This window comes from Macrotis lagotis, chromosome X (genome assembly GCF_037893015.1).
Source record: "Macrotis lagotis isolate mMagLag1 chromosome X, bilby.v1.9.chrom.fasta, whole genome shotgun sequence".
Classification (NCBI taxonomy): Eukaryota; Metazoa; Chordata; class Mammalia; order Peramelemorphia; family Peramelidae; genus Macrotis; species Macrotis lagotis.
In genome coordinates, this window is record NC_133666.1 from 17,417,844 (window position 1) to 17,439,518 (window position 21,675).

The window sequence follows — 21,675 nt, forward strand, 5'->3', positions numbered from 1 at the left end:
ACCAAATGGAGGCATGGGACTAAATGATGTCTAAGGAAGAGAAAAAAGGTCAGTCATAAGCAGGAAAATTCTGAAAACAATGTGTTGGATTTATTACTTATAAAGATGCAGTTGTAGATATAACAGATTTGTGATTTCCTGTATAATCTTTTCTGATCTTTCTATATGGAAATGCTCATTGTATGGATGAATGTCAATTTCAAAGTAGTACAAAATAAAAATTATTTTTAAGAAATCTCTGAGGTTCCTTAAATCATTCTTACTTTTTGTCTTTGTCTTGATTTCTACCCCTGAGCATTTATGGCTTCTACCATGGAACAAATAACTGGAGAACCAAAATACTACTTCAACAACTTTCCCCTCAGTGAAATGGTGTAGAGCAGTGTCTAAGACATGACATGGGAGATCCCAGGGGTGTACCATCAGAACACGAAATCATCCCTTTCCTACTTGCAAAAGTGGGGCACAAGGGGTATGAAGCGTTGCATAAATTGTCAGACAGGGCCGATCCATGATCCTGGATTGTAGCTGTTGAACTTTTTTTCACTTTTTTTTTGGCAGGGGGTGCTTTTGTTATCTCACTAGTTGGATATAATCAGAAATCAGGAGGAAGTATGTAAAAACCAGATGATATCAATAAAAACAAGATTTATTTTTCAAGGAGGTGCACTGGTTACGGATCAAGATGGTAACAGGATAGGCTGAATTCTGTACAGGCCTTCACCCAGAGGAAGGATGCCAGCACATTGGGCAATTCGCAGATGGACGCTTTACATGAAACAGAGACAAATAGGACCAGACATGGATGGATGGGCTGCCATCTGTACCACTGGAGGAAATATCCACATTGGTGAGATCTCAGTCCTGCTGAGTTTTAAAATATATTAAGGTGCATTATCAGACAAGAAATATCAAGGGATATCAGGATGACCAGTTCAATTTGGAACACCTTCACTTACCAGTCAAGACTTTTGATGAATTAATTCCCCTCTCTGGACCTCAGTTCCTTGCCTAATGATAAAATGGAAACAGTTTCTGATGTGATCTATCTCACTGAGTTGCTGTTAGGTTTCCCTGAGTTGATGGAAGTAATTCACTTTAGAACTGTAAAGCACCATATAAATATCCTAAAGTGTGTGCAATTTGTTGTCTATGCTCAAATGAGTTATAAACTCCCTGAGGGAAAAGAGCATATTATATATGTGTCTTTTTTTGTATAGGTGTCTCCCAACATCTGGACACAACTACCAGGGAACACAGGATACTTTTCAATGTTCCCTGGTGGCAACTGGTTGGATGCAGCTCACCTGAAATGAGTGAAGCTTTCAGGCTAAACTGTACATCATGGGCTCAGAGATCTTGGGCTGAATGGGGAGTTGGAGGTCTAGTTCACACCTGTTACTTTACAGATGACGGAATGGAAGGCCTGAGAAATGAAGTGATTTGTCCAGGGTCAAACCGATAGTGTCTGGAGCAGGATTTGAACCAAAGTCCTAACTCAGGCTAGGTGGGCACCCGGAGAGTGTTGGGCCTGGAGTCAAGAAGACATCTTCTGGAGTTCAAATGTGGCCTCAGACACTTACTAGCTTCCTTTTAACCCTGTTTGCCTTGGTTTCCCCATAAGTAAGAAGGAAGTGGCAAACCACTCCAGTATCTTTGCTGAGAAAACCCCAAATGCAGTCATGAAGAGCTAGATATGACTGAACGGTATGGTTTTTGTGGCCATAGCCACATAGTTGGGGATGAAGAGAGCTGGGCTCAAAATCTTTCTAATTCCACTCAGGGATGCTGGGAGGAGAGCCCATGGTAAAGTTGGAAGCACTATGGATGTGGTAGAAGCCATTATCATTACTCTTATTGCAAGATATCAAGGTAGCTGGCTTTTTGCATTTCCTTATTCAAAAAAAAAAAGCAAACCAAACAAACACCCAGGCTCTTGGAAGACTCAAATGAACATGGAGTCAGGTAAACAGAACAGAGAAAGCAAATACAATGATTATGATAATGTAAATGGGGGAAAATTCAATAAAACAAAAATAAATGCTGTGTGATTATGATGTGCAGTAAGAGATGAGAAAAATGTTCCTCTCTTCTTGGGAGAAATTCTTCACTAGGGGTGAAGAATACTGTATATACTGTCAGATTTAGTTGATAATTTTTTTTTAGTTTTCCTTCACTTCTTTCCATCCCTGTCTTTCTTTTGATTTCTTTCCTATAAGAATAGGCTCAATAGAGGCACATAAATTTAGAAAGTGATGGAAAAAATATTAAGGAAATAACTATCATTGCTGAATTTGTGGTGTAACAGACCAAAAAGCTCTCTATGGAACTTTGGGCCTCTCTGGCAGCTTGGGACCCATTGCCTTTTCTCAGGACCCACCCTTAACTCTTCCCATCTACTTCTGCCTTTTCCTGAAAGCTTTTGGAAATTCTCCCTTATGGAAATTTGAACCATGTGCTCTAGGGCCCTGACCAGAACTAACCTTCATGGTCTCCCTGTCTGTGACATTAGAAATGGAAGTCAACAGATCCACTACTCTCACCCCCAGTAACATGTTTGTTGCTCTCCTTTCACTTTCATCTTAACTCTCTTCAGTCTGACTTCTGACCTCTTAAACTAAAATTTCTCTCTCCAAACTTACCAATGGTCTCCAAGTTGTCAAATCCAATGATCTTTACTCACTTCTCAACCTCTTTACCCTCTCTTCAGCTTTTGACACAGGTCACTCAAAAGGTTTGTGAAATCCATTTTTCCCTGATTCTCCTCCTCCTGAACAGCTCCTGGGTTTCCTTTGCTGCATCTTCATCTAGTTCATGTCTGCCAACCACAAGTATCTATCCTGGGCCCTCTTCTCTTTTCTCTACATAATAATTCACTTGGAGTATCTCATTAGCTCCCATGGACTTAAGGATCTTTTCTAAGCTAATGATTTTAATATATATAATTTATGAAATTTGCAAGATATATTTATATATACATACGTGTGTGTGTGTGTGTGTGTGTATAACCTCTGCTGACTTCTAGTCTCACACCTCTAACTGCCTCAGACATCTCAAAAACATTATTTTATTTTTCCAAACCCACCCCACTCCTTCTTCCAAACTACCCTTGTTGAGGGTACTACCATTAATTCAAAAGGCTCAAAACCTAGGTGATATTTTAAACGTGAGCTTTCTCACCCCCTCCCTCAACATCCAATATGCTGCCAAGTCTTGCCATTTCTTCTATCACGACTTCTCTCCCACAGTTCCTCTTTCTTCCTCTGGCACTGTAACCACCCTGGCCCTTAACAGACACTCCATCTCACTACTGCAGGCCTTTTCATTGGCTGTCTCCCATGCTTAAAATACCCTTCCCCCCTCATCTCCACTTCTTGAAGTCCTGGCTAAAATTCCTTCTTCTTTAGGGTTTCTTGATGCTTCTCTTATTTGCAATTGACTCCTTTAGACAGAAAGTTCCCCTTGAGCAGGATGTTTTTTTTTTTGTTGTTGTTTTCTTTGTACCCCCCCCCCCCCAGGGCCTAGCACAAAACCTGATTCTTAGGAGGTGCTCAACATTTGTTAACAGTGGTCTTTTCCTCATCTGATTCAAAGCGGGGCAGGAGGGGCCAGGACTCATAGTAATTAGAATCTAAAATTTTAATGCAATAGGGAATTCTCAAGTGAGCAAACTCCCTCTACCATTAATTTATAACTTTAAAGTTGTTTTCCTGAGAAGCTGACTATTTCCTAGGCCATGTCACTTCCCTAATATTACCTTACTTCATGTTCCTTTTATGCACGAATATTATGCAAAAATTATAAGAAGTACATTCCCCCCCCCCCCTTAGATTGTAGACTTCTGCAAGGAAGGGAAAGGCCTTCTTCCTGCTGTATTTTATCTAAGCTCTGGCACATAAAAGCAGGGCAACTAAATGGGTTTTTAATTGAGTTACAACTAAAAACTATTTTAAAGTTTGTAAATGTACTTCAAAACAGCCTTCAGGACTTGCTGTTTGGTGAGATTTTTATTGATATCTGTATAAAATAGTGAAGACTGAAAGCTCCTTTGATAAAAGGTGACCATAGATGGTAAGTGACCACTGTGCCTGGGATAGGAAATGTACTCATGCCATAAGGGGTAAGATGAAGCAATGATGGAAATGACGAATTTTGGAGGGTTGAATTTTGGGTAATCCTATTTGGAAAAAAGAGAGAGAGAGATTCAAACTGGAAGAAATGGTTGAAATATTCTCATATTCTAACCTATATTTTAAAAAAGCCAGTTTATCCATACGGAGAATGTAGACATTATTTGATTATGTTTGCCATGTCATCCAAAACATCTGTTCATGGGAAGTGGTCTGATATCTTTTTCTTAGCCTAAATTAATAAATAGGATGCTTTCTGATTCAAATTGATTCCAATTCTGTAATTAATATCCATGATAAAGTTTGACTAAGGAAAAGCCAGTCTTCCTTCAAAGGCAGCTCAATATAAATGCAAGCATTCTCAGCTGACCAAAACCTTTCAAAATCAGCTATAGGCTTCCAACCTTTAGCATACTGATGTGCCATGATTAAGGCCATGGAAGACATTTCCACTTTCAAGCAAACTTTAAATCAAGTAAACCTCAAATCATTTTCCTCATTATTATCTAAAAACCCTAAAATATTATTCCAATAGCTGCATAGATAAAAATCGCCTCAAATTTGGCCTCTTGAACAAAGATTTCTGCTTTTGCCCCCCGCCCCCAACATGCTCGTCTGAAAGGTAGCCCTATCAGCACCTGGACCCTCTGAGATACTGTCTCTCTATTCCTTCTTCTTGAAGGCACTGCTAGACTGCTTGATTCCTGCTCTTTGGCTATCTGTACAGTCAGAACAGTTAGCTATCTGGGCCCATCATTCCTCTTCTTTCCTACTATTGTTCTCATTCTCTTGTTTTTTATCTGGAGCTGGCTCTGCAGATTTCAAAGGGCTGTCTTCATAGGGTCCCAGGCGATTCCGGCTCCGGACACCTGGCTGGTAGAGTTGCATGGCTGGGCGGTCCTAAAGAGAAGTGTAAGACGCATTAGTGGGCTGTACTTGACCTGCAAGTTGCTTCTGGCCCTTTTCGTAGCTTTTTGAATGTTCTAAGCACCTCCTATTGTGTCAGTGGGAGTAAAACTTCAATGGCACCAATGGCCAGGACTGCAGACTTCCCAAAGGTCAAAATTTGAGTGCATGGTCCAATAGTCAACCTTGACTTGGATTTTGCTTGCAAAATCCAAAATGAAAGATCATTTTTATAAAGCACTATATTGCATTCCTAACTACCTAAGACACACATAAAACACATGCTCCAAATCATCTGTCCATATTTAAGGACTATTTGAAAATGAACTCAACCAACCTAAAATGTTTCAGTTTAGGAACCATTCTCATCACCTACCTCTTTCCAGCTAGAATTTTTTAAAAATTAAAAAAAAACAAACCAAATAATTAGCAGGAAATTTCAGAGGAGCAAAAGATAAAATCAAAAACGTCTGTCAATGCAGATGACTCGTCCAAGATCTCATATGTAAGAATTATAAAAAACAAACATATGAACTTGGCTTAGTGCTGACCTATCCCAAAGTCATGATCTTAGACCACTACAACCCTGTGAAAACACTAGACTAAGAAACTAACAATATAACATCCAGGTAGGCAGTTCTGGGTCCACCACATGCTGGAACTCAGACTTGACAAAGCCATTCTGTACAAGTAATCTATTTTGATTCATGACTTAATTTGATTCTTGGAAATTCTAATTCAAATCATATAATCTACGAGTTGATAGGGGCTCCAGAGGCCGTCCAGCTTAATTAACCCTTACCTGAGAAGGTACTCCTACAACATCTCTAAGAAGAAAGCAATCAATCTTTATTTTAAGACCACTAATGAAGAGCAACTCACGACCTCCCAAAGTAGCCCATTCCATAGCTCTAATTATTAGGATTTTTTTTTCCTGACAAGAAGGCTAAATTGACCTAGCTTCAACCCCACCAACACCCATTTTGCCCTCTGAGGTCAGGCAAAACAATTCTTCTATACAGCAACCCTTCAAATCCTTGACCACAATTTTCATCCTAGGTCCCCCTCAAAGAGCCTTTATATATCAGATAATCCCAAATATCGGTTCTTGTGTACCCTCTCCTGGAGTGACAGAACAAAAGCGGCATCACTCCTTTGGGCCTAATCCCAAGCACACATTTCAGCAGTACTTCAAAATATGAGGCTTCACAAAAGAAGGCCAGATGAGCACCCTGTTTAGTGTTTCAAGGAGTTTGTGCTAGAAGATAACTTTGCACATTGCATATTAGCATCCACCAGAAGGCTCAGTGTCCAAAGTTTTTTTTAGTAGCCTTGTTTTATTTTTAGGGAAATTTCACTCCCAAGATGGCTCTTCTGCTTTAGATTTCACCAACCTAATTTATCTTTCCTTGTCAATGCAAGCTGTTTAAAGTGGCCATTAAAAAAACTTAAGATTTCAAAAGAACAAGTAACAAGTTAATAATCCTTTTTTTTAAGTTTTTAGTGTTTTCCCTAAAAACCACCAAACCACCTTGTGAAAATAAAAAAAAAAATTTAAAGTAGCACCTTGTTTCTTATGCGATCTCTTTTCGCTGCATCTTCTTTTCTGTCCTCTTTGGTCATTCTGTCTGAGTTGCCTATTAAATCTGTACCATCATTCCTCTTTCCTTTGTCCCTAAGTAGATCTCTTTCCTTTTTCATTTCTTCTTCTTTTCTTCGAAAGATCTTCTCTTTCTCAAAGCGTTCTTTTTGTCTCCTCTTGTCTTCTTCTTGTCGCCTCAGTTTCTCCTTGTCTCGCTGCTGCCTCTCTCGCTCCTTGTCTCTTTCATAGTCCTTGTCCCTCTCCCTGTGGTCTTTGCCACCCTCATCTTCAGATCTGCATGGAAAACAAATCTGAGAATGAACCCTCAGCGTTTTGGGCATCATAAGCGAAAGACACACTGTGCTTTCGACTTGGCTATTGAAATGAAGCTACCTAGGAAAAAAAAGGCCACAAGAGCGTGCTGCAACTGGTCACATGTCATGACTCAGTATTTGGTCAAGCTCCTCTGGAAAGCTGCTTTGAGATGCAGGACAAGGAGCATTAATGGACCCTCCTCCCCACCATCTAATTAGAAACAGTAGCTGATCTTCATTCAGCGGCAAAGCCAGGACAGAGCAACCAATGCCAATAGCACCCTTGCATATAGGAGCCACTTAACTGTTCGTAGAATTCAATTCAATGCTGCAGAGACAAGTCTAAAGGAGACATGCTGGTGAGCCCTAGAATACTAACTTCTTGGCTTTCTCTTCTTTCGTCTCCCCATCAGAACGCTTGGCCGCCGAACTACTCTGCCCACTGGTTTTTTCCTCATTCAGATTCTCTTTGTCCAATCTCTTGGATTTTTCCCTTTTTTCCAATTCTTTTTCATCTCCTCTTTCTGGCTTCTTGAGCAGCTTGAAAAAGAACAAGTTTATTTTCATTTTGAGGGGTAGAGAGGGAGTGTTCCTTTTTAAAAAAAAAAAAACATCTACAGAAAACCATGCTTTGGCCCCTCTAAGCCTTAGATCACTCCCAGAAGCTCCCATTTGGTTCCCCACTGGAGGTGCACTCCATTTTTCAGGTTAATAGATAGTGCACAGAGAAAGGTAACTTACTAAAAAGAGGCGAGACCAGAGTCCAGGTCACAACTACTCACTGAAACCGGATAGTGAGAGGATCATAACTCTTCAGTTTTAGAAAAGCTAATTCTAAGCATGTTGTCCATAGGCAAGTAGTGTAGCTATTGCGGTTGGTGATTTTTTGTGGCAGACTACATCATGGACCCAAACAAGCTGGAGAGGCAGGTGTTGCTGGGGTTTGGTTTGGGTTACTGCTCTGAGTGACAAACAGTTGTACTGGAGGCTTTTTGTTGTGATGGCACCCAGTTGAATGGTTAAGAACTGCCCAGCAGCTGGTTAATAAAGTCAAATGCCTCATATGGTAAAAGGGAGACTGCTGTTCCATCTCTGCTGAGGAGTCAGATAATTAACGTTTACTTGTTAAAACAAGAGGGTTCAAAACCACCACACAGGCAGGTATGAGCTCTAAGATTCCCAGTAGGTAAACAGAACCCCCTCTATGTCCCCAGCCTAGTTTTCCCTAGAAAACCCTCCAAAATCCTCCCCGAGTGACGGATAGCACCAAGATCTATTCTTATGGAAAGCATAAGAACTCCAAGTCTTAGAACGAAGGCTTCATGCAGCGCTACGTCACTGAGCGAAGGGCCTGATAGCACAGCACACACTGAAGCAGGAGCTAATTAAGCAGAAACAAACAAGTCCCCTGCAAAGGGCTCAAGTTTAATCTGAACAGCACGACAGGCAAAGCATCATCCTAGGTGGTATCACATTGCTGGTCCAGAGTGGATGTTCTTCTTGCCTCTCCAATAAGCATCTTCTTGGAAAGGAGTTGACTGGGCATTGGGAGAGCCAGAATACTTAGTACTCTAATAGGAATGTAAATATATTGTCTCCTGCTTATGGGTAGCTGCCTTGTTGGAAAGAGGTGGGAAAAGCACAAGTCATGGCTGAGGTGGCAGGCGCAGGGTGTGGATGAGAGACTGAGAAGAAGCCCTGGGATGTACCTCACCCCCATGAATGAGTTGGGGGCCCAGGAACTGAGGGGATTCCAGAACCCAGAGAAGCAACCGGGTACAGGGGTAGGGCAAGACCAGGCCTCCCACTGCCGTGAGTAGAATAGGGGTTGCTTCCTGTTTGGGGGCAAATTGTCCCCCTTTCCCCAAATTTTCAGGGAATAAATTACTCCACGAAGTTTGGCAGAGCAAAAGCTTCCCCAAACCTTGATCCAGAGGTGGAGCTAGCAGGGCCTAGCTCTAGATCCTTCCTTGAGGAGAGATTTGGAATATGTGTGACTGGGAGCTGCTTGCTGGCTGGCTGGCTACTGACTCCTGTGCACAGTGAATGGAGAAAACATGGACAAAAGAGGGAGCAGAATGCCAAGCAGGCCCATCATCCTCAGTAGCCCCTACCCAACTGGGTTAACCTGTAGACAGTGAAGGCAGAGGGAAGAGGGAGCGGGATTAGCCAGCTCCTCTTCTTTAATAAGCTATGGGATATGCAGCAAAGAGAAGTCAGGCCTGTGGCTTGTCACTGCAACCCCATCCTCAGACCTATAAAAGGTGTTTCCACTGCTAACCCTAGCACGCCAAATACTTGGTTAAGACCTGATTATATGACAAAGTACCAGGTTCTCTCAGCTCTGTTGTGCTGGGCCTTGACATTTGGGTGATTTGCAGTTTCTAGCCTGTGTACCAGAAGACAGTGGGAAAACACACAGACAAGCCAACTCAATTGAGTGTCAGTGTGAAGGTAAATGTGGAGAAAGGTCTACCGCTTTGCTATTCAACTGGGAGAAAATGAAGCAAGTAGAAATCCAATAATGGAGTATGTTAAATGGCAAAAATGGACCCCCAAAAAGGACAAAATTTGTAATGACAAATTAAATGGTATGAGAGGTGCTAATTAATGCTCTCAAGGGCTTCTCACTTGTCAAAGTAAAATGATAGTGTTGGAGGAAAAAAGTTTGCTTTATTGGTTTGCCACAAGAAACTTTATTTTCATCTACACCGACACTCAATAACACGGACACTCCATACATGTTTCAGGAAGTTGTTCCATGCGACTTTTCTGCAACATGGATTTCATACCTTAATCTTTGGTTCATCCTTTGATCTATCCCTTTCTTTTTCTGGACCTCTTTCAATCTTCTTTATCTTGTCTGTATCCTTTCTTTTTCTTCTCTCTTCTTCCTTCCATTTTCTCCTTTCTTCTTCTCTTTGCCTTTTTCTCTCGATTTCTCTCCGCCGCCTCTCTTCTCTCTTTTCTTCTCTCATCCTCTGCAAAGAAAGATTCAAAGTCTTTTAAAAAAGATGGACACCAAAAAAAAAAGTCTTGAGAAGCCAAAGCATGCGGAGTACCTTACATCTAGCAAAGGCAACCTCCCTTCCCTAACCTGTCCACGAAGTCCAAGCCTGCCTTCTTGAAGAAAGGATAGGTGCCCCAGTTAGGCAGTTGATTAAATGCCTTACCAATGGCTTTCAAGAAGACAAAGGGCATCCAGAGAACAAGCAGAAGGGCCAAGTCTAAATACAGTGGGACTAGTCTCTTCCTACCTCAGGGCCCAAGTGGCTAGGAACAACCATAGGCATATGTACTTAGAAGGCCACCACCTACCCCCTCCTTTCCAGTGTAAATGAGATCAAGTTTATTAACATTATTATATTTCTTACCTGTTTGCTTTTCAAGAAGTTCAAAAGGGGAGTTGTCTTCTTGGCTACATAAATATAAGGGGGGAAAAAACTGAGTGTCAATTATATACCTAGAAAGAACTTTCTTCTGACCTTCAGAGTCAGGAAAATGATGGACTTTGAAGGAAAATTTCTAACATATCACAAGAAAGTTTTTCATTTCAAACCTAGTAGCAAAAACAATTCCTACATTTGTTCAGCACATTGTAGCTCTTTCCAAGCTCTTATAGAGAGGATCTTGGCTCTGGGCTTTCAGAAGGGGATGTGGGTGGTATTTAAGGCCAAGGGCATGATCCTGGGGTGAATACCACCTCTTCAGCAATAACCAAATAATGTGAATGAAGCTAGCCAACCTTCAAGAAGGAATTCCAGTTACACCTGGATTTTTTAAGGCAAATGATTTTGGTTTTATGACAAAGCCAAAGAAAAAGAAATGATTTGTTATAAAGCTTTTATTTCCCATCAATTAACTAGCAAATATTTGCTTACAAGTAAGTGCCTGTGTGCCAAGCCTTGTGTTATGTGTTAGAAATAAAAGACAAGCAAAAAACAGCCTTTGTTCTCAAAGAGCTCACATCTGACTATAGAGTAAGGGGGGGGGGCAGGGAATTGTGAGGAAGAAACAGGAAAAGCTTCATGTTGAGAAGCCTTGTCTCCAGTTTGGAAGGAAATCAGATCCCCAAAGGCCAAAGCAATGGAGTACACTGCAGTCACAGAGCACAGCTAATGCAAAGGCCTGGAGATGGGAGATGGAATCTCCTATGTGGGGAATAGAGGAAGGGTAAGCCTAGATGGAATGCAGAGTTCAAGAGTAAAGCATAACTAGGCTGGAAAAGTCAGGTTGAATCAGTTTTCAAAAGGGCTTTAAAAGCCAAATAGATGAGATTGAATTTTGGCTTAAAGAGAACCTCTGGAGTTTACTGACCAAAGGCTTAAGGAAAATCATTTTGACATCTGGGAAGGGGACTGGCCTAGAGAGAGACTTGAAGAAGGAACATGGATCAGAAAGCTACTGCAATAGCCCAGATGAGAAGGGATGAGAGTCTGAACTAGGTTGGTAGCTATGAAAGTGGAGAGAAGGGAATAGATTAGAGATGTCTTAGAGGTACAAACAACAAAATTTGGCAATGGACTGGATGGGAGGAGAGGGAAGGTGAGTCATCCATGATGACAAAGATTGTGAACCTGGGTAATTGGAAGTTAGTTCTAGTTTGGATCTGTTGAGTTTGAAATGCTATAGGACCCTGCAGTTTGAAATAATCACTGGGCAGTTGACAATTCAGGATTGACATTTGAGGGAGAAGATAGATTTGGATAAATGGAAGTGGGAACCATCTGCATAGATGATCTTTGAACTTGTGGAAATTGATGAGATCACCAAGGTCAATAGTATGCAAGGAAAAGAGAATAGGGCCTGGCACAGAGGCTTATGCATATTATTTTAGCTAGAAATACTCATTTATAAGTAGTAGAAAACATCAAAATATCTTCAAAAACTTACCAGAAATTCAAAGGTCCTAAAACTTACAATTCTTAAACCTCTATACCCCAAGAAGATAAAAAACAGAAAGGCCCCATAATATACAAAGGTTTTCATAGCAGCTCTTTTTGTGACAGCAAAAAACTGGAAACAAAGTAGGTGCCCATTGATTGGAGAACAGCTGAGAACCGGCTGAACAAAGTGATCTATGAATACAATGGAATGTTATTCCACTAAAAGAAATAACAAATATGAAGAATACAAAGAAACATGGGAAGACTTGTATGAACTGAGGAAGAGTGAAAAAAGAACAACGTAAGACAATGAGTACAATCACGTACATGAAGTAGCTTAGGTGAGAGGGATAATGAATCTTAGTTCCAAGAGAAGAGACTTTAGGTAGGAAAATGGATGACTATGGATATATAATGCCATATAATGCCAAGTACAGTCAAATGTACGTTATTTAGCTCTTAGCCAAAAGTTGACAGAAAAAAAGAAAGGCATAACATAGATTTAAAAGATATACTCCCAAGATTTACACTTACCATTTATTTATAGAATAGTGATGTTCATAATGAATATCGTAAAATTTAATAAAAATCATGACCCTTTTAAGAGACATGCATTACCTTAAGAGCATTCTCTCTGCCCTCCCTCCACTCTTACCTATCAGCTCTTTATTTCTTGCTTCTATTTCTTCTAACAGAGTCTCCGGAGTAGATGTCAGTTTCTCTTCCTCTGCACAGTAACTCTCCAAAAATTTCTTGTATTCGGGATCTAAATATGGAATTGAGGAAGTAGGTCAGTTGGGCCTTTTGGTGGCTGACTTTATAATTGTCTTTCAGAAGGATTCTCTCACTACTTTATGCAAACTTAACTTTGGCTCCCCAAAAAGAGAGGACAAAGCCCATTTGAGATTTTATTGCTTTGGCTCTTTGATAAGGGTACACCAAAGGGCAGAACTTGCTCACACAGTACCCCCTCTTCCCCCTTTGTTTAAAAGCAGCAGCAGCTGCAGCCCCAGCTACCCAACCCAGTCACACTTGCAAGAGGTCTCATCATGATAGTATCTACAGACTACCAAACTATCAGAATGCTCCCCTCCCTCCATGCTGTTTTGAAATTTCAGTTGGCAGGTTCTTTAAGGGCAGGGACTGTCCTTTGCCTCTTTTTCTAGTTGCCAGGATTTAGCACAGTGACTGGCCCAGAGGAGGCACTGAACAAATGTTTCTTGATTGAATGTAATCTACATTTACTTTTTGTAGAACTTTTCAGGAAAACATGAAATGCTCTTATATTAGCATTATGAGAATGCCTCTCACAGTACTTCAGGGAGATCTAATCTAAGTTCTTGAACATGGCATTTGAGGTGACAAAGATCACTCAAGTTCTTCCCAGGGCACTTGTTTCAAAAAATGCCAAACCCTGTGGCTAACAGGATTCTGATTGAGATGGAATCATCTAACACATGCTCCCATTTTATAATGGAGTAAGTTGAGTCTCATAAATGTTGAGTGGCTTGCCCAAGGTTAAGAAGTAGGATAAGGATCATAGATCTAGAGTTGGAAGACACCTTAGAGTTAATGAGGTAGCAAAGTGGTTCAAAGTGCAGGACCAGGGGCAGCTAGGTGGTTCAGTGGGTAGAGCACTGAGCCTGAAGTCAGGAGGACCTGGGTTCAAATATGGCCTCAGACATTTAATACTTACCTACTATGTGACCTTGGGCAAGTCACTTAACCCCACTGCCTTGCCAAAAAAAAAAGTACAGGACTTGATATCAGAAATATCCGAGTTCTTATCTAGACATAGATATATTAACTGTGTGATTCTGGGCAAATCAACTATGTTCTCAGTCTCTTATTTCCTCCTCTGTAAAATGGTAATGGTAATAATAATAATAATATCCCCTCTGTCCCAGGGTTATTATGAGGAACAAAGAAAATAAACTTGTTGCCCTCTGCCAATCTTAAAGCATCATATAAATGCTAGTTATTAATTTGCCCAATCCTTGTTTTTCAGGGGAAGAAATTATTTAGAAAACAAGGTGGGATAGATGTGATGATCCAAAAATCAATGCATCTGAATTCATAATAAGTAAATTGTTAATAGGTTTACATTATATTTTCCTTATAGAATACCATCTACGGTTGTTCTAAATAGTTTTGTAAAAGGTCAGGTGACCATGAGAACCAGGACCTCGAAAGCTTAGGTAGATTCAAGTGGTAGCTAGGATTGAGAGTACTACTCCATGTCTATTAATTTGAGCTGATGCATGCAGACCATTATCAACATACATATAAATACAAGTTCCAAGTTTAGAGCACAGAGTGATTAACTGAGCATTAATTCTGAGTCATGCTAATACTTCTCCACAGATTTTCCATTTGTGAAGTTGACAGAAAGGGAAACCAAAGTCAGTTCTGTTAACATGGTCAGAAAATGGGTCCAACTCCCTCATTTGAGAGAGGAAGAAACTGAAGTTCTGGGTCAAACAGTGGTTTCTCTTGTTGCATTTGAGGTATATTCATCTTACAAACAAAGGTCCTCATCATCATCACCAAAAGCAGCAAGAAATATAGGATTTATTACACTAACTATACTACAGTCCCCAAAGGCTACAAATAAAATTCAGTTAAGAGAAAAATCAATAATCTTTTCTTCTGGGGGGGGGGCGGAATTCAGACTTTCCTCTAAAGACTAACCACTGAATATAACAGTCCCCACCACTGAATTATATTTTATCTTCACCTTCTGAGCAAAAAAAAAAAAAAATGCAAGTTTCCCCTCCCCACCAACTCTAACCCCATATACCACCATGGTAGTATCGTACCATCCTCAATAGTTCCAGTTTTGGCATCTTTCTTCTTGTTCTTCTTTTTTGCCGATTTTTGGAAAGGAGCAAATTCCACTATGGCAGGGTACTCCTGACCTGTTTGGTGAAAAAAACCACAATAAACCCCCCCACACACCAATAATTGCTCAAATATATTTTTATGGTTCACACCCCATTTGTTCCCTACTTGCTGCTACAAAAACAAAGAGGCAGGCAGAGGTGTATTATCAGTCCTGGTTTTACACATGAGGAAATTGAGGATATGAGAGATAACAATGATGTTTTTGTCTTTTTATATGCTTTTATAAAGGTAGTGCCTTCAAAATACACGTAAGAGACTCAAGTCATTTCCTTTGAAGAATCTAACTAGTGGCTATAGGGTCTTAGGTTCAGATTTAGAGCTGCAAGGAAGGTAAGTGACTTGGCAGCCAGGACCTCTGATAACAAATCCAAGGCTGTTCCCCTGGTAATTCTTCATCACTCATCATTAAGAAAAACATTATAACCTGGGTTACAAAAAACTCAACTATCACAAGAAAAGACAACTTTAGAAAGGAAGGCATTTTTATAGGGTTGAATTCCAATCATCTTAAAAAAATAGAGGTGGGGGGCAGCTAGGTGGCGCAGTGGATAAAGCACTGGCCTGGGAGTCAGGACTACCTAGGTTCAAATCCTGGATCAGACACTTAATAATTACCTTAGCTGTGTGGCTTTGGGCAAGCCACTTAACACAATTTGCCTCGCAAAATCCTAACAAAAAAAAGAAAAAAAAAAGAAAAAAGTAAAAGTAAAAAAGAGGGACTACAGAAAGGGCCCCTCAGTTCTAGAAGACATAATGCATAAGGGGAGCCACATGTTTGAGGCTGGATTGGAGATTAGATATTTGCTATACAATAACAGCAGTCTGGTAATGTGGACAGACAGTAACTAGAAAGCAAGCTTCAGAATAAAACAACATAGATTCAAGTCCTATCTCTAAACATTTCCTGGCTATGTGACCTTAGGCAAGTCATATGCCTCTCAGTGCCCACTAAGGGCAAGTTGCAAAATAGGTGCCAAAAGAAAGAGTTTCCTCATTGGAAGTTCTCTATTCACATACTTACTGAAAAGAAACGTAATTCCTCATCTTCTTGAAAGAGAGCAGAAAGGCAGGAAATTAAAAAAAAAACTTATGTACTTTCCTCCTAGAAGGCCCCCTCATGCCCTCATTATAGGAGTCAGTTCATTTTTTAAAAAATGGTTCTAAAAGCAAGGTGTAAAATTATGAACATTAGTCCCTGCCATCAAGGGGACATCAGTTCCCCTGTCAATAGCAGGGAAAACACAACCTGTAAACACCTAAGGGCAATATCTGGGATCACTGTCACCAGAGGCAAACATTCAAGAAACTTTGCAGGAAGGAAGAACATCATCCTGTTGTGGAAAAAGCAGTGAAGGTGGAGTAAGAAGATCTGAGTTCAAAAACCTCTGCTCTGCTACTTGTGTGACTTTGGGCAAGGGCTTAGACTAAAATTACATGACCTCTAAGGTCCCTTTTAACTCTACATCTACAATCCTATAAGAAATGGCTTCTATATGGATCACAGAGATCACACAAATCCATTTTTATTTTTCTAATTTCCAAACCTACTGTCCTTAGAAGGGGAAGGCTACAGGCAGGAGCAGAAAGAACCAGCTGACAAGAAGGGAGGAGACATGCATAAGTGGAATCACAGTATTCTGGACCACTTCTGTTAAATGCCAACAGTCCTATCCTAGACACAGAAAGAATTATACAGAATCATCATGAATCAGAATCACGACTCAAAGGCATCCATTAAAAAGTTGTGAGCTGTTCAATTACAGAAGATAAGCAAGGATTGTGCAAAAATTTCCATCCAAAATGATGAAAATGTTTTGTTTTTCAAGTCATGGTTCTTCCAGAAAGTGCCATCCTGACTAAATCATTCTCCAAGAGCATCTGATAGCTTATATAATTCTACCTTCCATGTGGATGTTGCTTTAAGGTTACTACAGATGTCAGAATAGGCATAAAGAGATTAATGATTTCTCAGAGGAGAAAAAGAAGGAACAAACAGTCTTTTCAGAATACTGAACTACTAAAGAAAGATAGCAAAAGAGAAAAATCCTCCATATTCCTTGGGTTCTATGCTGTCTTCACAGGTTAGTAAAGTGAAAGAATTCCCCATTGTTCACTGCCCGTTGCCAGCTCTCACCTGAATGATGCTTTTTCCCTTTTTTAAATCACTTGACATGAATTTCATTAGCCTCAAAACTTAAAATTCATTTTTTTCTGATTCTAATGGACAATTGTATTAAGCTGCATACTTTAGTGAGACAGACTGAAACCATCATCATTAACAATTCAAAGAGACAAATAGTTGATTCATTTTTTGACATAGCAAAAACAAAATTCAAAATAGTTTCTAAAATACTGAAATAGAAAAATCAATAAAAACTATCCTGATCTTTTTAAATTAATTTTTCTTAAGAAAGAGGATTGCTAAGATTTTCCAAAGTTTAGGAGAGGCTACTTTAATTTTCCATTTATTACAGGAACTTCTTCCATAGCCTTTTTCTTTTTTAAAATTTTATTTATTTTAGGCAATAGGGCTAAGTGACTTGCTAGGCAATTATTAAGTGTCTGAGGTGGGATTTGAACTCAGGTCTTCCTGACTCGAGGGTCAGTGCTCTATGCACTATGCCACCAAGCTGCCCACATAGCCTTTTTCAAAGAGTCATTCAACTTTAATGACTAAGTTATTTGTTCAGGCACTTCCAATAGGAACACACTACTTACCAAGATAGCCCTTTTTTTGGTAGGTAGCAAAAGAAAAAAATAAGCTCATTCTTACATTAAAATGGAATGCCTTTTAACTTTCTCAGAACTAAATGATGGATTCAAAGAAACCTTAGAAGATTAGGATGAACTGATGCAGAGCAGAGTGAACAAATTCAGGAGAGTGCATTTCAAAAAGAACATGATTTTATCAAGGCAATAATAAATCCTGTCTCCAGGAAGACAGATGAGGAAATCTTCCTTCCTACCTTTTATTTTATTTTTTTTAGGTTTTTGCAAGGCAAATGGGGTTAAGTGACTTGCCCAAGGCCACACAGCTAGATAATTATTAAGTGTCTGAGGCTGGATTTGAACTCAGGTACTCCCGACTCCAGATATATATATCTCCCTCTTTTCTATTCTCTTTTATAGAGTGAACTGCTCAAATCTGTTCATGTTAAAGTTCATCATAAAGAAATTTTTTAAGATGTCAATGTTATGTAAAACTAAAAGCAGCAATAACATTTATTCCTTAAGAAGACTTTCATGTTATTAAAGTTGGAATAATACTCAAAACCTGAAAGCTCCCCTCAAAGTCTCCTTTTATCTATGATTATACAGTCAAAAGTGGAGTAATAATTGGTGGATTACCTGTGCTTCAGAGCATATTGGTAGGGTTAAGAAGAGAATTTTTCAGACTCATTTGGGAAGAAATAATCGCATTAGGGAAGACATTTACAACATTATCTTCAAATACCAGTGGCTTAAAAGGTTTGAGCTCAACTGAGTCAATAATAGACAAAGAATTGGGGCTGTGAGTGAATATTAGAAACCTGTTATTTATCTTTATATAGGCAACAAGTTTCCATCATCATTCAAGTATTTAAAACAAGGCATCATTCAGGTGAGAGCTGGCAATAATTCATATCAGATGGGCAGTGAACAGTGGGGAATTCTTTCACTTTACTAACCTATGAAGACAGCAGAGAACCCTAGAATGTTAGGACTGGAAGGGACAGAAAAAATGGCACAGTGGAAGAAGCAAAGGATGGGAAGTGAGAGGACCTGGGTTGGCATCCAACCTTGGAAACCTAGCAACCTTAAGTGACTTTGGGTACGTCCTTTAACTTCAATGGACTGCAAAAAGAAAGGGACTGGGCTCAGTTGCCTTTGAGGTTCCTTGTAGCTTAGATCTAGGAAAAGATATGGAAGCCAGAAGAAAAGACACAATTTCCCCAAAATATAAAGTGAGTAAATGGGAGAATCAAGCTGAAATCTCCTTGACTCTGAAGTACTGGGCTCATTGTTAGCAGAATAGCTAACATATAGTAGATAATGAAGGGTTGCTAATTGGTTGATATCTAAGAGATTAATAAGAATTCTGGATGGTTGTTCAGAGTGCTGTACTTCCAGGTATGATTACTAAATTCACATGCTAAAGAAAAAAAAAAAAGGCCATGACTTGTGACTTTGTCTTGTGGAAACCCCTTCAAGCTAGGCAAACTAACTTTTATGTAACTTAGAATTTTCTAAGTGTTAAAAGAGCTGCTTCAAGATTTCACAACTCAAACAATTTGGGCAGTATCACGTAGTAAATTTCAGAAGCAGAATTCAAACCCAAATCGTCCTCAATTCAAATCTAACATTCTACTGAGTGGACCTTAAGGCCATTGCCTGAGTAAAAATATCTTGGTTATTGTAGCAAACATTCTCCCAGACTGTGTTGGGGACACAGGATACACCACCACATTTCTAAGGCAAGCAAGATATTTCAAAGGCTCTCTTTGTATTAGTTACCAGGACTCACCTTTGTGATCAACGAAAACATAACCATCAAATCGATCCCTGAACAAAACAATGTCCTCTTGGTTTTTAAAGTTGATGTATGCTCTAGAAAACATATGAGGATACAAACTGCAGAAAGAAAGGACAAAAAGTAAATGTGCTTGGAAAGTGCCTTGCTGAGTTTCAAAATATGCATTTTATTTATGCATAGAAATAGGTCCCAAAGTGTAATGAGAAACATTAGCAAGATAAGCATTGGTGGAGCTTTAAAAACAACCAAAAGATGTTTTTTTTTTGTTTTTTGTTTTTTTTACCTAGAATCGTTTGCAAAGAACTCAAAATAATCATGTTCAGGCAGAGGTTGAAGGTGTTCTTCAAGCTGTTCCTTGGTCAGAGTTGGAGGCAACCTCCGAATGATCACCTTGACACAAGAAGAAAAAAGAATGGACAACAGCATTAGTTTCCCCTCCCACAATGGCTAGGTTAGTCTGGCCTTTACTCCAATCAGTGATTTCACTTTTTGGGGCATCTTTCAACCTATTTTTTGCTGGTACCGAATGGCATCTTCATAGCTTCCCCAAACGTTGCCTCAATAAGGCATTGAAAAAAAAATTAACTGATTTGTACAAGTTGGGATTATGTGTCAAGGGCAGGAATTTTTCTCGTTTGTCTGACAATTTGTATAACGTATCTCAGTCGTGATGGTTCAAGTTGCAGTTGATTTTAACCTATGCATTCATGAGATAGACTATTTTAGACTACTGTTTCTTGATGGTAAGCCTCGTTTTTAATTCCAAATGGTCATGTTTTAGCTAACATTTTACGATTACAAGAGAAGAGCTTTTCTATCTTTATAATGTTTTTTTCTCACAACAACCTAGTGAGGAAGGGTGAGATAACTCACAGGTTTGGTGAGGGATGGATTATTAGGGGGCATAAGCCCCCTAAGAAACAGGGATAATTGATAATTAAGGATTAAATTCAGTTCCCCTAAATCTAGTCCAGTGTGCAGGGGATGGTTTCATGGTAGGGAAACCGGGAAGACCACTGCATTTGGTCCAATTTTGTCCCTGTCAACTTGTGCCCAAGACTTTGGAGGCCCTCAGAGGCTATCGAGGCCAACCTCATTTTACAGAAGAGAACAACAGGCTTCCTGAGATGTCCTGCCCGTGGCAGCAGCTAAGCAGTCTCGGGGGTCTGCCTGCGCCCAGCACAAGGACTACCATTTTTTTTTGGCTTTTAAAATTTGACGCGGAAGCAGCCGGCCGCTTTGGGCTGTGTCCACAAAAGGGCAGACGAACAACTTCGTCCCCAACCTTGAGTTCTCGGCTGCTCTCAGCACACCCGCCGGCTGGGCAAAACCAGGCCGGCGCTGTCCCCCATCCCCGCCCGGCCGGCCCGGGCCAGCCGCGCGCATGGGAGCAGCAGCTTGCCCGAGGGGAGGGGGTGGCGAGCCCCCAGTGGGGGCCCAGCCCCAGGGGGGCACCGCAGGTATTGCCTTTGCCTCTCCTGGATCCCCTGCTTGGCCCCCCCCAACTCGGCCAGTCCCCCCCCCTCCCCCAGGGCCCCGCCCCCAGCCACTTGGTGCCCGGCGGGGCGCGCCGGGTGGGGGAGGGGCGGGCCCCGCACGTGGCCCCGCACCTTGCTCAGCATCTCCTTCTTCTCTTTGAAGCGCTCCGCCTTCCTGTCCTGGGCCTTGGCGCCGTCCCCCGAAGCTCCGAAGCTCACGCTGGCTGCCGCCGCGGCTGCGGGTGGGGCCGGGGCCGAGGCTGCAGGGCCCGCCGCCGCCTTGCCTGCCGCCGCCGCCGCCGCGGTGTCCGCTGCTGCCGCAGACGAGACTGCAAAGGAGGGCGGCCGCTTCTCCTTGGGCCTCGCTTTCTCCTTATCCTCTTTCATGGCCCGGCCTCTAGCCCGCACGGCGTCGGGTTGTCATCACCGAAGGCCCGTCCCACCCCGCCGCCCGAGCCCTCCTCTTAAACCCTCCGGGCCAACCCGCAATCCTGCTGCAGTGACTGAGATCTCGCGAGACTGTCCCGAAAAGGGTCGGCTCCCTCCCTTAGCATTTCCGCCTGAACCCGCCCGAGGCCGCCCTGGGCCCATTTCCCCAGCAGGCTCTGGGCGCGGCCTGGGGGCGGAGCACTCTGAACAACCATCCAGAAAACTACAGGCCCCAGCATGCCCAACGCGACTTCCGGTCTCGGACCGAGTTAGCTCTCGCTCTTTTCAAGACTTGGAAGTCTTGGACTAGGAAAGCCTGATGATGATGATGATGATGATGATGATGATGATGATGGTTATCCTTCATTTTTTTTCTCTCCTTTTTGCAAGGCGATGCGGTTAAGCAGCTTGCCTAAGGTCACAAAGTCAGGCAATTAAGTGTCTGAGGTCAGATTTAAACTTAAGCCCTCCCGAGCGGTATCCACTTACTTAGTAACAATCCTCCAAAACAAGTTCCAACATCCACTTTCAAA

At 41.2% G+C, this 21,675-nt stretch overlaps 1 protein-coding gene across 1 annotated transcript; it reads right to left on the reverse strand.

The window, feature by feature from the left end:
* Nucleotides 1-293: 293 nt before the first annotated feature.
* Nucleotides 294-21,163, reverse strand: UPF3B (UPF3B regulator of nonsense mediated mRNA decay). The gene is made up of 10 exons (XM_074199581.1): nucleotides 20,846-21,163; nucleotides 19,519-19,625; nucleotides 19,227-19,333; nucleotides 14,638-14,736; nucleotides 12,474-12,584; nucleotides 10,307-10,350; nucleotides 9,725-9,913; nucleotides 7,312-7,472; nucleotides 6,603-6,912; nucleotides 294-5,030 (listed from the first exon to the last, which is right to left on the reverse strand). The coding sequence occupies exons 1-10, from the start codon at nucleotides 21,098-21,100 to the stop codon at nucleotides 4,884-4,886; spliced, it is 1,530 nt and encodes a 509-aa protein (XP_074055682.1). The 5' UTR covers nucleotides 21,101-21,163; the 3' UTR covers nucleotides 294-4,883.
* Nucleotides 21,164-21,675: the final 512 nt, after the last annotated feature.

What these genes read in the sequence shown, in the direction of transcription:
- UPF3B (XM_074199581.1), bottom strand. Translation starts at nt 21,100, where the DNA reads ATGAAAGAGGATAAGGAGAAAGCGAGGCCCAAGGAGAAGCGGCCGCCC. An exon ending in TGTTTTCGTTGATCACAAAG is followed by an intron (nt 14,737 to 19,226) that starts GTGAGTCCTGGT and finishes TTCACCAAACAG; the next exon opens with GTCAGGAGTACCCTGCCATA. An exon ending in AAGAAATAAAGAGCTGATAG is followed by an intron (nt 10,351 to 12,473) that starts GTAAGAGTGGAG and finishes ATATTTATGTAG; the next exon opens with CCAAGAAGACAACTCCCCTT.